We start from the raw sequence: 18382 nt of genomic DNA on the forward strand, positions 1-18382 counted from the left end.
GCTATTTAATATCATTTATAATTTTTCTAAACTATAGGTAAATTTTTCTATCAAAGATTTTAATCTATCAACTTCTTTCTTTAAGGTTTCATTTTCTTTCTTTAATTTTTTATTATTTTGAATAATTTCTTCCTTTTCATTGATTAATGCCTCATTCTTAGCTTTCAAATTTTTATTTTTCAAACTTATCTTTTTAAATTCTTTCATTAAGTCATAAAAGGCATCTTGAAGTTCTTCAAATATAAATTCTAAAGAAGGTTCAGATGTAATCTCGTCATCCAAAGCCATGAGATAGAAATTTGCTTCATTTTGAGTCTCCTTTTCAGAGCTGGACTCATCATTGTCACTCCACACTGCTATCATGGCCTTCTTTTTGGTTCTTTTAAATGACTTCTTCAAGATAGGACAGTCAGTCTTGAAGTGATCTGACTTCTTACATTCATAACACAAGGGTGGTTCCTTCTCTTTCTCTTTGCTCGGCTCATCCTTGGTCAAGTTTCTCTTCTTGAATTCATGTCTTCTTCTTCTCATAAATTTTTTGAACTTTTTGATTACTAGGGCCATGTCCTCATCATCATCATCTTCGATGGACTGGCTTTCATCTTCTTTAATTGCTGTAGACTTTAGGACAATTATGTTCTCCTTTCTATTCTCCTCTTTAACATGCTGTCCCATTGCCAACTCGTGCATCATCAATGATCCAATTAGCTCTTCAAAAGGCAATCTGTTTAAATCTTTGGCCTTCTTAATTGCAGTCACTTTGGCTTTTCAAGACCTAGATAAGGACCTGAGAACCTTTCTCACCAAATCACTGTTAGAATATACTTTACCAAGACTTTTAATCCCATTAATAATATTATAAACCTAATAAACATGCTAGTGATAAATTTAGATGGATGTATTTTAAACAATTCATATTGATGCACAAGCATATTGATCTTTGATTCCTTTACCTGATTTATTCCTTCTTGTGTAACTTCGAGTCAGTCCCAAATTTACTTTGCAAAATTGTATGTGAAAATTTGATTGAACTCATTGACATCAAGGGTGCAATAGAGTACATTCATTGCCATTTAATTGAGTAAGCTACTTATCTTACTCATTCCAATCTTTTTCAGATTTGGATTTTTCAGTGCCATCTACAATGACTGTAGGTGTATCAGGTCCATTGATTATGACACTCCACATATCATAATCAAGGACTTGTATGAATATACGCATATGTACCTTCTAATAGGTATAATTAGACACATTGAAGAGTAGTGGCCTATTTATGGATTGTCCTTCGGTAAGTGAACCTTTCACTTGAGTTGTCATGATCTTTTTCTCTTGATCATGAGATCAATAATTAGCAGAAAATCAAGACTCTGATGCCAATTGTTGCCCAGTAGGACAACCTAAGAGGAATGGGTGAATTGGGTTGTTAAAACTTTTTTCAAATTAAAGATAATGTATGCTATGCAGAAGGATAAGTAAACAAAAAAATATAATGATTAAATGAGCTGAAACTAAATGCAGAAAGGAAAAGAGATCACAACCATACACAACAGCAAGTTTATAGTGGTTTGGTGCACCTCAAGCATCTACATCCACTTCCTAAGCCATCCTTTAGGAATTTTCACTATAATCAACCTGATTATAGCGTGTTTGTTTTCACCGGCCTCACAAACAAATTCAATTGGTTTTAGCTCAGATCAACCAATCAAAATCTTTACAAGCTTTGTCTCAAGGCTCTCCAAACTGATCCTAGTTTGGTACAAATTTATTCCTTCAAGTTTCAACCCCAGCTGAAACTATTATAGCAATTTAGAAATGAAAAACAGAACAACAAAGAAAATCCTTTAGGAAGGTCGGATTATTGTCGTTGAAGCTCGATGGTTGGAGACTTGAATGCCAGCAATCAACGCTCTTTGTCCCTCTTCTTTAATGCTCCAAAAAATCAAGAGGAATGTATTTGGAAGTTGGTGGACACTCTTGATTAGCTTTGAATGTAAATTTCTTTCTTTTAGCAATGAACAATTGTTATTCTCTCTTTTCTTGGCTTTCCTTTTATCTTTTAATGATTCCCTCTAATCTCTAAGTGATTTGGATTTGAAACTAGCCGTTTGTGATGGTTGGAGGTGGAAAATATCTGTTGGGAGCTTTTTCTGGCCGAAACATTGCATCTAAAAAACTATCCGTTGAGACTGTCAGGCACCGTTGAGTCGGCTCGGATTGACCTCGAGTCGGCACATTTCAAAATTTTAAAATTCTATTCGACTAAGAGAGCTGGCTCGGATCACTCTTTGAGCTGGCTCGACAACTTTCTTCAAAAATCGACGTTCTATTTTTTTGAGAGAACCAACTCGGATCTATCCTCGAGCTGGCTCGGCTTGCATTTTTGAAAAATCAACTTTCTGCCGACCTGAAAGAGCTGGCTTGGTTCCAATTTCGAGCTAGCTCGGCTCACAAAACCAAAAAATGATCTTTCTGTCACTCTAAGAGAGCCGGCTCGGATCCACTTTGAGTTGGTTCGGTGGTGTGCCAAGCCAAAACTTTGAAAACGTACCATATCAGAGCTGGCTCGATTTCTGACAGAGTGCTTGACTTCCTCAAAGTGATTTTTCTTATGCCAGAGCTCTCCAACTCAATTTTTCTTGACTCAAATAATCTTCAATTAAATTTAGAGTCTTCAAATAGCTTTTTTCTTCTGCAAAAATATTCTTTGCCATACTTGAAAGAATATTAATATCGAAATATGCTCTAATATTTTATGATCATCAAAATCATTTTTGGGAGCAACATATTAGAATTTATATGAATATTCTTTCAAAATTAAAATTTGCATATATATCCTCATAAAATATTTGTTTTGTATATATATCCTTCTATTTTCTTTTTTTGTATATGTACACATGCCATTTAATATCATTAAGAAATTAGTGTTTTTTAAAATTGAAATAACTGAAATACTCCTAATCGATATACATGCAAAAAAAATATTTACAAGGGTATACATATAAATGTAATTTTATAAGTATTTATGTAATTTCATATATCTAGGAGGGTATACATGTAAAAAAATTCTTAGATTTTTATATGAATATCCTCCTAAATATTGGATTTGCGTGAAAATATCTTCTCAAAATTAATATTTGTATGTATATACTTATAAAATATTATTTTTGTATGAATACTTTTGACATAGCAGTTCAATCGATGTCATTGTCAAAATTATATTGATTTAAATTAAAAATTGATTAAAATTATAAAATTATCTTATTATTTCAAAAGCAGGTAAAAGGTTAATAAGCCTTACTAGAAACTTATTCGGCCGGTCAAACTTCCCTTCTTCCCAATATAAATTTTTTTTTGTTATCTAATCATTGAATCGATCTTTTCAAAAGTAATATTTTCATAGAAGATATGGACGAGCAAGCACTAGACTAGTTTGAGTGTTAAAATAGGTTTAATAGATAAACATAGAATTAAATTTTCTTGCATGTATACCCTCTTGAATATATTAAATTATATAATATTCTCATAAAATTGTTATTTACATATATATCTTTATAAATATTTCTTTACACATGTCTACCCATTATAGTATTTTAATCATTTAAATTTAAATCATCAATTTTTTAACGGTGTTGAATAGCATGGATACATATGCAAAAAAAAAAAAAAATCAAGACACACATGCAAAACAAGTGTTTTATGACGGTATATACGTAAATATTAATTTTAGAAATATATTCATGTAAATTCTAATATTTGGGATGGTATGCATGCAAAATTTTTTTTAAAAAAATTATAATTCATATAATTATTAATATACCAAAAAAATATTAAATTTTATTATAATAAGAAATATATTTTATAATATGTTCATAATTAATTTAAAAATATTATTAATTTATGTAAATATATTTCATTATTGGAAATGGTCTATATTGATAGCATTCATGCAAATTGGCTATAAATGGCTAATGTATGGACTGAACTAAAAAAAAGTGATTATTTGAATTGTTTATTAAAGAGTATGGTTGGAAATTTAGTAATATTTCTATATAAAATTAGCTACAATCAAGTGTGGTAATCTTTTTCTGGTGCCATTTTTCAAAATATTTTTTTATTAAAATTTATTTTCTTCTACAACCATTTTTTTAGATAAATCAATCTTAGAAACTATCAGGCTATCTCGTATTCTGATATATCCCAACGAAACAAACCCTAAAAGCAAAAAATATGCCAACTTTGAGAGTATTAAACAAGCTCACCATTTTTTTGAAATAATCAACAACAAATATTGCAGGCTCAAAGTAGCGTTTGTTCTACTACAACAACAAACTAATACAAAAATAATATATTTAAAAAAATTACGTAGCTGAAATCTCTCACAACCACATTACAATGGCCGTTGAGGATGAGCTCATGCCATTATTTAATCATAAGTCAAATGTACCTGGCTTCCGTTGACCTGGGTGAAAGCGTATAAAAATGAATTCGGGTTACACCGAACAACTACTAATGGTTTTTATTTGCCCAAAGCAAAAAACAATTCTAACGTTTGGGGCCATTGACCTGCATTTCTGGCTGGTGGAAAAAGCTTCCCAGGCTCGTTTCATTTGTCCAGTTCTGGCTTGCCGCCGTCTACTCTTCTTGGCCGGCTTAAAGTAACCTTTTGTGGGGATAACTATTTGTTCAGCAAGATAATACATTTAGTTTTAAATTTAGATTTTGTGCCTAGAAAACGGTTTTCCGTTTGATCAATTTTTCATTCACTTGATTAAGATCTGGACCAGTAGAAATATAATCTTTCCGTCTCTAACCATTATTTTTCCATTACAACGACAAATAACAACAATAGTAACTATTTCTAAATTCAAAAAACTTATTTAGAAAATTATAATGGCTATTGTAACCATTATAGCAGTCGGTAACTGATTCAGTTGGTGTCTGTTACAATGGAATGGCAAATGCCATTGAAATCTTGATGTAATGAGAAGATCCAATGCATTTAAAAGAAGTTAGGACATCAGGACATAATAGTAATGATACTAATAAGACAAGCCTTGATAACTAATAAGTGATGAAAGTTATGCTGGTGTGATGAAAGCATTTAAATAATTAGTTTATTTAACACCTGGAGTGCATGTTCTTCGAATGCTGTACTTTATGTATATATATGGTGAGAACTCATGCAGGTGCAACTGCCAGTGTTTATCTCAATGAAGGTGTTATTTGTTAGATTATACCTCGCAATTTCTGAGATCTGTGGATCGAACATGCAAAAAAAAAATCCCCGTCCACGGCCTTCCGATCCCCACTGCCCCATGCCATGCTCGGCAAGAAAGAATTCCCCCGGATACCTCTCCATTTCGTGATCAGCATGAAAGAATTTCCCCCAATTCGTCTCCAGTTCGGACCTAGGGTTTCCAGCGATGTGAACCTCTCCCCTTCTCCGGGAGCGACGCCGGCGAGAAGAAACACTTGGAATTGTATATAGGACCGGGAGGGCGGAGATGTGAGCTCCGGCCGCCGGGGAGATGGCTCGGGACGATGCGGCGGTCGCTGTGGCAGATGAGCAGAGCGCGCTCAAGAAGAAGACGGCGGTGTCGGGGAGCTGGATGCTGTTGGATTGCACCGGGAAAGGGACGATTCTGGATGTCGACAAGTATGCGATCATGCACCGGGCTCAGATCCATGCTCGGGACCTGAGGATCTTGGATCCTCTCCTCTCGTACCCTTCCACCATCTTGGGACGGGAGAGGGCCATTGTTCTCAATCTTGAGGTGATTCTTGTACTGAATTCTGTTAATTGTTATTCCATTGGATTTTCTGGGGAATTTTTTAGGTTCCTCTGGGTTGCTAATTCGGTTCGGTTGCTTTTATATTTATGGAACCAGCACATCAAGGCAATAATCACTGCAGAAGAGGTATAATTGAAGCTTCCTCTTTTACGCTAATTTAAAACTTCCATTTATTTAACTTTGCATTTTTATAGCTATAACTTAACTTTTTTTCTTGAGTAAACATTGCTGTAATGTAAAAGAAGTTCTTTTCGGTTCCAGGAGTTGTTGTTTGGTACTTACTATGCTAAACTTCTCCTTTATAATTACTGAAAAACATAAACTTGTTGCTAGGAAAAGTAAAAGAGAGAACAAGCTTAAACCTTAAGTAACAAGCTTTATCTATTTAATATGGGGCAAATTTTGAACTGCATAGCTGAACAGGAGAAAAGATGGATTTTTTTCTTCTTTTAGAAAAATTCAATGCATAACTTTTGTCTGACGACTTTTTACTGTAGAATTTTAAGTCTGATGTTTTTGGCATTAGGTGTTACTTAGGGATCCAATGGATGAAAATGTTATTCCAATAGTTGAAGAGCTTCGCAATCACTTACCCCCTGCAAATGTTCACCAAGTGCATGAGGATGGGAGAGAAAACTTGAGTGGGCAACATGAGGAAGCTGCAGAAGAAGATGGTATGTTGTACATGCTTCAATTCCTTGTCAAATAACTCTGCTTGCATCGATTATAAATATTCATCTAACACTTGCTTATCTGCAAAAATCCTCTACATTTTGCCTCTTCTGTTTCCCTCTCTTTCTTCATCTCATCATTAGAAATCCAGCTAAATACAAGGTATATGACTCACGATTGTACCTGTTAGTTCACATATGTTCTGAGCCTCATCAAAGACCTTCTAGAAAATAAATAGGATGGTCAATCTATAGGCTGACAATATAGTGAGTTCGATGAATGTCACAATTAAATGTGCCGTCATAATGTAATACACCATTTTTAACTACCTTTTGGTAGACTAAGGCCAAAATATCAAATGTTACATTGCTCAAAATGCAGCCTATTGATTGTGTTATAGTCCAAGCCCATGACATCAGGATCCAAGCCCAAAAAAAAAAAAAAAAACAGAGTAAAAACCGAGAAGAAGACTCCCGGTAGGAGTCTTCTTCTCCGGCGAGACCCAAGCATATTGGGAGTCCTAGGACCTCTCGAAGTCCTAGGACCCTCTATAAGAAGGTCTCCCCTCTCCTTAGAATCGACCATTGGCCTCTTCCCTCCCTCTTTCTCCCCGTTTTCCTTGATCGGAGCCGCGGACACTGTTGGATTTCTCGCCGTGATTTCTCGCCGGTGAGGTCACCGGAGGCCGGGGTGAGCCTTCCTCTCCTTCCTCTCTTCCTTCCCTTTCTTTCCGTATTTTTGCTTGAGGTTGCCGGCGACGAGTGTCGCCGATTTTTGGTCGGAAAAGACCCCTGTTTTGGGCCATTTTTCCTTGGATTTTTCGGCACCGGCGATCGAAATCGACCGCCGGCCCTGCTCCTCCGTAACCGAGGGAGTAGTCTCCCTCTGCCGCCGGTCTCCACCGCAGCGGCCGCGGCCTGAACGGCCGGCCAAGGAAGGGCCACGTCGGTCCTCTGTTCCGGCGCGGGAGGGGCCGAGAAGAAGAAGAAGAAAAAGAAGAAAAAGAAGAAAAGGAAAAGAAAAAGAAGAAAAAGAAGAAAAAGAAGAAAAGGAAAAGAAAAAGAAGAAAAGGAAAAGAAAAAGAAGAAAAAGAAGAAAAGGAAAAAAAAAGGGGCGGAGAGAGAAACTCTCTCTCTCTCTCTCTTTAGATTTTAGGATTTATGGAATTAATTAATTAAAAAAAAATTAAATTAATTAAATTAGCAATAAAAATAAAAATAAATAAATATAATTAGGGTATCCATGGATTAGTTCGAAAACCCTGGATGCTGTCGACGAATTGATCCTCGTGGGGATATTAGATTTTAATAATTTAGTTATTTTTAATTCGATAAAATTTTGATTAAAAATATGATATTTGACGTATCAGGTTCAGAGAAAGATTTTCGAGATTCCTAGAATTTCTAGTTTCGATTTTCTTTTGAGGTAAGTAGTGTTTACTTTTACTGAATTTATCTGGTAAAATTATGAATTAAATAAATTTATGCATGCTTGTGATTGAAATTATTTATTGAAATAATTATAGAAAATTTATTTATGATTAAAGTTATTTGTTGAGCAATTATTATGATGATATATGATCTCAAAGAATGTTATGATTGATTTGACCCGAATATCATTTAATTTTATTATTCTTGAAAATAATATATGAATTGGAAGACAATATGAAATTGACAACCTGACTGTGTTGAGGACCCCGCCAATGGAGGCATATACATTGGCAATTGACTGTCCTGAGGATTTATGTCGCCAGTGAGACCAGCGACATGTCGCCAGATAGACCAGCGACAAAACCGCCAGCGAGACCAGCGGTTCCAAAGGACTTGGCTGCCAGATGATTCGCAGCCCACCGCAAGCAGATACGCGGTATTATGACCCTGCCACAGGGATAATGTGGTCATAGTCATGGTTGGTAAGAAGAACTTAAGAAATTGATGAATTTAAGATGAAAAGCATAATTGGAAATTACGATGAATTGACTTTTATATATGATTGATAGTATGATTATGATTTCATGAAATTACATATTGACTTTGTTATATCAGTAAATCGATATGTATAGAAATAATTGCCTGATTTATTCAGTAAAGGTATACACTGCTTACTGGGCTATTTAGCTCATGATGAGTTTTATGTTTTTCTTACAGATCCAGAAAATTAGCATGATGCGGGATTTCGGTTGGGAGAGCGATTAGAGATGGAGTTAGCTCATTGATTTTGGATTTTCTCAGAATTGATTCAAGACTTTTAGTTTTGTTTTTAGTGCTGACTTTGTCAGACAGTTATTTACTTTTGAACACTGAGTTTTGATTTGTTATTTGAACTAAGATTTGATTATTAAATATAAAAAAAAATTATTTAACTATTTGTGAAGATATCATGATGAGATGCCTTGCATGCTTATGGGAAAAGTATTCTATAAGTATGCGGCGGTTGCCATGACCCTCGATTCAAATCTCAGGTCGGGGGCGTGACAATTAATATGGTATCAGAGCATAAGTAGATAGATAGAGACATGTAGAATAAAGTGAGCGAGTGATGGGTAGACATTAGGAAATTGAAAGGTTAGTTATGATGATTATGATTTGACTTGTCACAAGTAAGTTATGACCTTATTAAGGATAAGTTATTATCTCAAATCTATCATAGGTCAATATGCCTCCACGACGAGCGAGGAATACTCAAGGAGCGGTAGGAGGGACATCAAATCCACTTGGCGATAATACTCCCCAATTAAACAGCAGCACAACTCAGTAGGAGGGAATCCATGATTCTACCGGAAATACTCCGACAGTACAGGAGGAGCCGAACATGATTCAACTAATGCAAACTCTGATCGGAGTAGTTCAAACACAACAGCAGTTACTTTAACAACAACATGCACAGCCACATCAGCAATTTCCATCGATACCTGGATATGGAGAACATCCGATGCAGAGAAATAATATCGTCGAATTTAAGAAGCTAGCTCCTCCAGCCTTCAAAGGGACCATCGAGCCACTGGAAGCAGATAACTGGATTATGGAAATGGAGAAGGCCTTCGCCGTGCAAGAATGCCACGATGAAGAGAAGATCCGCTATACAGCATATCTGTTACAAGGCGAGGCATACAACTGGTGGCGTATACTGGAACAAAAATATGAGCACGATAGGATATCACTCACTTGGGAGAGATTTCAAGATGAATTCTTTGACAAGTATTTCCCCCGAAGTGTCAGAATACAGAAAGAATAGGAGTTCATTCACCTGAGACAGGAAAACAGATCCGTTGCAGAATATGAAGCCAAATTCACGGAGTTAGCCAAGTTTGTTCCGAGACTAGTTGAGATAGAGCAAGACAGAGTACACAAATTTGAAATGGGACTGAAGACAGAAATCAGAAAATAGGTTGTACCCTATGAGCTAACTACCTATGCCTCAGTTGTGAACAAAGCTCTAATAATTGAGAGAGAAGTTAATGAAGCTCATGCGGAGCGAGAACGGAATCAGAAGAAGAGAAATAGGTTTAGTGGAACTCAAGGACGAAATCAGAACAATAAGGTTCCAGCAAAGAAGCCAGCAACTGATAAGAATCGTGAGAATGAGGCAGCTAGATGTTCGAGATGCGGCCGAAGAGAGCATGAGACTTCTAATTGCCCATGGAATACTGGTTCGTGTTTTAGATGTGGCCAGAAAGGACACAAGATTGCAGATTGCCCGCAGATGGACGAAAATAGATCAACACAAGCAAAGGACGGAGGTCAAAGGCCGAAAACTCAAGGAAGGATCTATGCACTCACACAACAGGATGCTCAGGCCTCCAATGCTATGGTGACAGATACCATTCCTGTATCTGGTATTCATGCTTCAGTTTTGTTTGATTCTGGTGCTACACACTCCTTTATATCCACTACTTTTATTAGACAGTATGATATAAGTTGTGAACCCATGAAAATCAAATTATATGTTGAGACACCAGTAGGTGGTATTTTGAGTACCGAAAGTGTGTGCAAGTCATGTAGTATTAAGATAGGAGAAAGAGAATTACCGACAGATTTGGTGGTTCTGGATATGCATGATTTCGATGTCATTCTAGGAATGGATTGGCTGGCTACTTATCATGCCTCTGTGGATTGTCATGGAAAGAGAGTGAACTTTCACATACCGGGAGAATTAACTTTTAGTTTTGATGGAAGTACAGGAACCATCCCTCCACGTATTATTTCACTTGTACAAGCTAGACAGATGATAAGAAAGGGATGTAGAAGTTACCTAGTATTAATAAAGAATAAAGAACATGATGAATTGAAGTTACAGGATATTCCTATCGTAAATAAATTTTCGGATGTATTCATTGATGATTTAGTCGGACTACCACCAGATAGAGAAATTGAATTTACTATTGAGTTGGCACCCAATACCAGTCCGATTTCTAAAGCTCCTTACAGAATGGCCCCTATGGAGTTAAAGGAGTTAAAAGATCAATTACAGGATTTATTGGATAAAGGTTTTATAAGGCCCAGTGTATCTCCTTGGGGAGCTCCAGTCTTATTTGTGAAGAAGAAAGATGGTAGTATGAGACTTTGTATCGACTATAAAGAATTGAATAAAAATACTATCAGAAATAAGTATCCTCTACCTCGAATTGATGATTTGTTTGATCAGTTGCAAGGTGCACAAGTCTTTTCTAAAATTGATCTTCGTTCAGGGTATCATCAGTTAAAAATCAAAACAGAGGACATACCCAAGACGGCATTTAGAACTCGTTATGGACATTATGAATTTTTAGTGATGCCTTTTGGGTTAACCAATGCTCCAGCAGCCTTTATGGATTTAATGAACAGAATATTCAGATCTTGTCTTGATAAGTTTGTGGTCGTATTTATTGACGATATCTTGATATATTCAAGAAGTAAATTGGAGCATGAAGAACATTTACGGTGTGTACTACAAATATTGAGGAAAGAAAAACTTTATGCCAAATTTAAGAAGTGTGAATTTTGGTTGGACAAAATAGCCTTTTTAGGACACATCGTATCTAAAGATGGAATTTCGTGGATCCAGCAAAAGTGAAAGCTGTGATGCAGTGGAACAGACCTACAAATATTTTTGAGATTCGAAGTTTTCTGGGAATGGTAGGATATTACAGACGATTTGTAGAAGGATTCTCCCGCATAGCTGCACCCTGGACTCGTCTTACTCAAAAAGGGGTTAAATTCGAGTGGACTGAAGATTGTGAACAAAGTTTTCAAGAATTAAAACAACGATTAGTTTCGGCCCCTATCCTTACTGTACCAACAGGAGATGAAGGTTTCACAATATATAGTGATGCATCTAAAAAGGGACTCGGCTGTGTATTGATGCAACATGGTAAGGTAGTAGCCTATGCCTCAAGACAATTGAAACCATATGAACAAAATTATCCGACACATGATTTGAAATTAGCTGCAGTGATTTTTGCCCTAAAAATTTGGAGACATCACTTATACGGTGCGCAGTGTGAAGTGTTTACAGATCATAAGAGTTTGAAATACATTTTTACACAGAAAGAATTAAACATGAGACAGAGAAGGTGGTTAGAACTATTAAAGGATTATGATTTAACAATCCATTATCATCCGAGAAAAGCTAATGTTGTTGCTGATGCCCTTAGTAGAAAATCTGTGAAAAATTTGGCGGTTTTAATCACACACCAAAGTCAATTATTGGAGGATATAAGAAAACTGGAATTAGACATCCGAATATATGACTCGACAGTACGATTAGCCAACATGAGGGTTCAGCCAACACTCATAGAAAGAATTACAGTTGCCCAGAATAATGATCCACAACTAATGAAAATAAGAAATTCAGTGGAAGCTGGTGTTCAATCTGAATTCAAGATACATGAAGACGGTTCATTAAGGTTCGAAAACAGGATTTGCGTACCCAATGATTCGGCACTCAAGCATGAAATACTTCAAGAGGCACATCAGACCGGTTATACAGTTCATCCGGGAGGTACCAAGATGTATAGAGACTTAAAGGAAATGTATTGGTGGAATAATATGAAAAGAGAGATCGCTCAATTCGTGGCTCAATGTTTGGTGTGTCAACAAGTTAAAGCTAAACATCAGAGACCTGCGGGACTACTTCAACCTCTTGATATTCCAGTTTGGAAGTGGGAACATATCACTATGGATTTTGTAACTGGACTACCGAAGACTCCCAGTAAAAATGATGCAGCATGGGTGATTGTGGATCGATTGACAAAGTCTGCTCACTTTCTACCAATTAGAGTTGGATTTACCTTGGAAAGACTAGCAAAGTTATATATGAAAGAAATTGTAAGGCTACATGGAATTCCAGTGACCATCGTATCGGATCGAGACACCAGATTTGTATCACAGTTTTGGAAGAGCTTACACAAGGCTTTAGGAACAAAATTGAACTTCAGTACAGCTTTTCATCCACAGACTGATGGTCAGTCAGAGAGAACTATTCAGATCTTAGAAGATATGTTGAGAACCTGTATTTTGGATATGAAAAATTCATGGGATGAGCATCTACTTTTGATTGAGTTCGCTTACAATAACAGTTATCAGGCTAGCATTGGAATGGCACCTTACGAAGCTTTATATGGTAGAAGATGTCGATCACCGATTCATTGGGATGATGTTGGTGAGCGAAGAATATTGGGTCCCGAACTTGTTCAACAAGCAGTAGAGAAGATTCAATTAATTAAAGATCGACTTCGGGCAGCACAAAGCAGACAGAAAAGTTATGCAGACAACAGGAGACGGAAATTAGAATTTCAAGTCGGTGACCATGTGTTTCTCAAAGTATCTCCTTCAAAAGGAATCTCAAGATTTGGCATTCGTGGCAAATTGAATCCCAGATATGTGGGTCCGTTTGAGATTTTGGAAAGAATTGGTGAGGTGGCTTATCGACTTGCCTTACCCCCTTCACTTGCAGGAGTACATAATGTTTTTCATGTTTCTATGTTAAAGAAATATTTTCCAGATCCAAGTCACATCGTGGAACTTGAACCAGTACAAGCCAGGAAAGATCTAACATATGAAGAATATCCGATACGGATCGTAGACCGTAAAGAACAGGTGCTGAGACGTCGCAACATTCCTTATGTCAAGGTACAGTGGAGTCGACATTCAGAAAGAGAAGCTACTTGGGAGCTAGAGGAAGAAATGAAGCAAAAATATCTCCAGCTCTTCAAGACTACAGGTATGAAAAATTTCGAGGACGAAATTTCTTTTTAGGGGTGAAGAATGTTATAGTCCAAGCCCATGACATCAGGATCCAAGCCCAAAAAAAAAAAAAAAAAAATAGAGTAAAAATCGGGAAGAAGACTCCCGGTAGGAGTCTTCTTCTCCGGCGAGACCCAAGCATATTGGGAGTCCTAGGACCTCTCGAAGTCCTAGGACCCTTTATAAGAAGGTCTCCTCTCTCCTTAGAATCGACCATCGGCCTCTTCCCTCCCTCTTTCTTCCCGTTTTCCTCGATCGGAGCCGCGGACACTGTTGGATTTCTCGCCGTGATTTCTCGCCGGTGAGGTCACCGGAGGCCGGGGTGAGCCTTCCTCTCCTTCCTTTCTTCCTTCCCTTTCTTTCCGTATTTTTGCTTGAGGCTGCCGGCGACGAGTGTCGCCGATTTTTGGTCGGGAAAGACCCCTGTTTTGGGCCATTTTTTCTTGGATTTTCCGGCATCGGCGATCGAAATCGATTGCCGGCCCTGCTCCTCCGTAACCGGGGGAGCAGTCTCCCTCTGCCGCCGGTCTCTGCCGCAGCGGCCGCGGCCTGAACGGCCGGCCAAGGAAGGACCACGTCGGTCCTCTGTTCCGGCGCGGGAGGGGCCGAGAAGAAGAAGAAGAAAAAGAAGAAAAAGAAGAAAAAGAAGAAAAGGAAAAGAAAAAGAAGAAAAGGAAAAGAAAAAGAAGAAAAAGAAGAAAAGGAAAAAAAAAAGGGGTGGAGAGAGAAACTCTCTCTCTCTCTCTTTAGATTTTAGGATTTATGGAATTAATTAATTAAAAAAAAAATTAAATTAATTAAATTAGCAATAAAAATAAAAATAAATAAATATAATTAGGGTATCCATGGACTAGTTCGAAAACCCTGGATGCTGTCGACGAATTGATCCTCGTGGGGACATTAGATTTTAATAATTTAGTTATTTTTAATTCGATGAAATTTTGATTAAAAATATGATATTTGACGTATCAGGTTCAGAGAAGGATTTTCGAGATTCCTAGAATTTTTAGTTTGGATTTTCTTTTGAGGTAAGTAGTGTTTACTTTTACTGAATTTATCTGGTAAAATTATGAATTAAATAAATTTATGCATGCTTGTGATTGAAATTATTTATTGAAATAATTGTAGAAAATTTATTTATGATTAAAGTTATTTGTTGAGCAATTATTATGATGATATATGATCTCAAAGAATGTTATGATTGATTTGACCCGAATATCATTTAATTTTATTATTCTTGAAAATAATATATGAATTAGAAGACAATATGAAATTGACAACCTGACTGTGTTGAGGACCCCGTCAATGGGGGCATATACGTTGGCAATTGACTGTCCTGAGGATTTATGTCGCCAGTGAGACCAGCGACATGTCGCCAGATAGACCAGCGATAAAACCGCCAGCGAGACCAGCGGTTCCAAAGGACTTGGCTGCCAGATGATTCGCAGCCCACCGCAAGCAGATACGCGGTATTATGATCCTGCCACAGGGATAATGTGGTCATAGTCATGGTTGGTAAGAAGAACTTAAGAAATTGATGAATTTAAGATGAAAAGCATAATTGGAAATTACGATGAATTGACTTTTATATATGATTGATAGTATGATTATGATTTCATGAAATTACATATTGACTTTGTTATATCAGTAAATCGATATGTATAGAAATAATTGCCTGATTTATTCAGTTAAAGGTATACACTGCTTACTGGGATATTTAGCTTATGATGAGTTTTATGTTTTTCTTACAGATCCAGAAAATTAGCATGATGCGGAATTTCGGTTGGGAGAGCGATTAGAGATGGAGTTAGCTCATTGATTTAGGATTTTCTCAGAATTGATTCAAGACTTTTAGTTTTGTTTTTAGTGCTGACTTTGTCAGACAGTTATTTTCTTTTGAACACTGAGTTTTGATTTGTTATTTGAACTAAGATTTGATTATTAAATATAAAAAAAAAATTATTTAACTATTTGTGAAGATATCATGATGAGATGCCTTGCATGCTTATGGGAAAAGTATTCTATAAGTATGCGGCGGTTGCCATGACCCTCGACTCAAATCTCGGGTCGGGGGCATGACAGATTGTTTTAACACTTTTAGGATAGGACATAAATAAAAAGAAGGAAAATTACAAGAACACCCCTCAACTTTAGGCCAATGTCAAAGACAATCCCTTGGCTTTAAAAGTTTCAAACACCCTCATGTTTACAAACCATTCCAAACTAGTCTTATTGTCATAAAATTGTATTGTGACTAAGCCATCCTTTGTATCATAAAAGGATCCAATGTTGGATCACCCATTGCATAGTGGTACAAGGAATCACCTTACTTCATGTGAACAACCGTTGGATCATCCATTGCACAAATCTCAAGGGGCTGCAAACTCCTTAATTTATCCACCTATATAGATCTCAAAGCAACCTCATGGATGATCTAGCTTATTTATCCATCTACATAAATCTCAAGGCGACCACATGGATGATTCATATCCTTCATCATTCTGCACAGATATCAAAGCAATCAATGGATGATCAGGACTATACATTCATCTGCATAGATCTCAAAGCAACCACAAATGATCTAGCCTGCATAGATCTCAAAGCAACTATGGATGATCCAAACATTCATCTGCCTATATAAATCTCAAAGCGACCATGAATAATCCATATATCTATCCTCCTACATAGATATCAAGGCAATCATGGATGATTAAGATATTCATCTATCTACATAGATCTCAAAGCAACCATGGATCTAAATATTCATCCTCTTGCATAGTTCTCCAAGCAACAATGGATCATCCGGATATTCATCTATGTACATAGATTCAAAGCAACCATAAATGATCCAAATGTTCATTCACTTGTATAGATCTCAAAGCGATCAATGGATGATCATGATTATTCACCTATCCACATAGATCTTGATGCAACCATGGATGATCTAGATATTCATCTATTTGCATAGATCTCAAAGCAACCACAAATAATCCAAATGCTCCTTTGCTTGCATAGATATCAAAACAATCAGTGGATCATCCACGATCGTTTTGAGATTTGTGCAAGCAAATGAATATCTAGATCATCCATTATTTCTTTGAAATCTGTATAAGCGAAGAATGATCCTAATCATCTACTAATTGCTTTAGGATCCATGCAGGCAGATGTACATTTGGATCATCTATGGTTCATTTGAGATCTATGCAGGCGGATGGATATTTGGATCAACCATGGTTGCTTTGATATTAATGCAGGCGAATGAATATGTGGATCGTTCATGGTTGCTTTAAGATCTATGCAAGCAGATGAATATTTGGATCATTCGTGCTTGCATTAAGATCTACATGAGCAGATGAATATCTGGATCATCCTCGGTTGCTTTGAGATTTGTGAAAGTGGATGAATATCCTAATCATTCACTGATTTCTTTGAGATCTATGTAGAAAGGTGAATAATCTTGATCATCCATACATCTGCTTTGAGATTTGTGTTGGTGGATTAATAATCTAGATCATCAACTAATTGCTTTGAGATTTATATAGGTGGATGGATGATCCTGGTCATGCACTTGATGTTGAGGTTTGTGCAGGTGAATGAATAAAAGAGTTTGGAGCACTTTGAGATCCACGTACATAGATCTCCTAGCAATCAATGGATGATTGGATTATTCATCCACTTGCTCCAATATCAAAGAAATAAAAATATTATTTGCCTGCTCAAAGCTTAAAGCAACAGCATGAATGATACAGATATTCATTCACCTGCATAGATCTCAAACTGACCATTTGAGTGATCTAGATTATTCATCCACCTGTATAGATCTTAAAGTTGGAATGGGCTAAAGGAGGGAGAGGTTATTTTCGTCAGCAAACATGGTCCATTGATCAAGGAGTCGAAGCACTAGTTTGGAATAGTTTGCCAACTTGAGGGACTTATTTGAAACTTTTTAAAGTCGAGGGGTGTCTTTGAGATTGGCCCAAAGTTGTGGGGGCGGGTTGTCCTTGTAATCTTCCCTGGAAGGAAATGTTGGTATTTGTCATCAGATATAGGATCATAGAAATTTATAATAGTCTTGTTTTAGGTTGCTTGAAGTAGAAAGATAGATGCTAGTAGGTGCAAACAAGTCAACCCAAGCTTAGTCACAGGCTTCTTAGGCTTAGGTCGCCATATAGAATGTCTGATCAAGTTCAGCTTGAGCTCAAATAGAGCTCAACAAAGATGTTCAAGCTTAGCTCATCTGCTGATCTGATCTTCTTATTGAGCTCAGTCATGCTTCTATTTATTTTTGCAAGATGTTCAGGCGTAGCGTGTTCATGATCCAAGATTTGGAGTTTTCTGAGCTAGATCTGTTCTTACCTGAACGAAGCCCAAACAAGCATATCACCTATTGATCTTATGCTGTTCGTGGATAGCTCTGACCATTTGTGGTCCTGAGTGCTAGATGGACACAGTTCGTATTGCATAAGAATTTGTAGGATATTGCTGAAGTAAGAATTTTATAAAAAAGAAAAGCTAAGCATTTTTTTAAGTTTGTTCATGGTAGAGTCCACAATGATAGCACCCTTCTCTTGCATTTTGTTCCTTCAATTCTTCTCACTTAACTATTTAGCTTGATACTAATTGATGTAACATTACCCTCTTCCTAGTATGCAATTCCATGTTCATATTTCAGTGTTCCCTTGTTGCCTATGGCCT

The 18382-nt window shown here is 36.7% G+C and overlaps 1 protein-coding gene across 1 annotated transcript in view; it reads left to right on the plus strand.

Moving 5' to 3' along the window:
* Positions 1-5164: 5164 nt before the first annotated feature.
* The window catches only part of LOC140856192 (magnesium transporter MRS2-I-like), a 45079-nt gene continuing 31861 nt past the window's right edge, over positions 5165-18382 (plus strand). The window contains exons 1-3 of the mRNA XM_073253337.1: positions 5165-5774; positions 5889-5918; positions 6319-6466. Of these exons, the coding sequence (XP_073109438.1) occupies positions 5529-5774; positions 5889-5918; positions 6319-6466 (424 nt within the window). The 5' untranslated portion in view covers positions 5165-5528. The remainder of the gene's footprint in view (positions 5775-5888; positions 5919-6318; positions 6467-18382) is intronic.

The sequence above is a fragment of the Elaeis guineensis genome, chromosome 3 (genome assembly GCF_000442705.2).
Source record: "Elaeis guineensis isolate ETL-2024a chromosome 3, EG11, whole genome shotgun sequence".
Lineage (NCBI taxonomy): Eukaryota > Viridiplantae > Streptophyta > Magnoliopsida > Arecales > Arecaceae > Elaeis > Elaeis guineensis.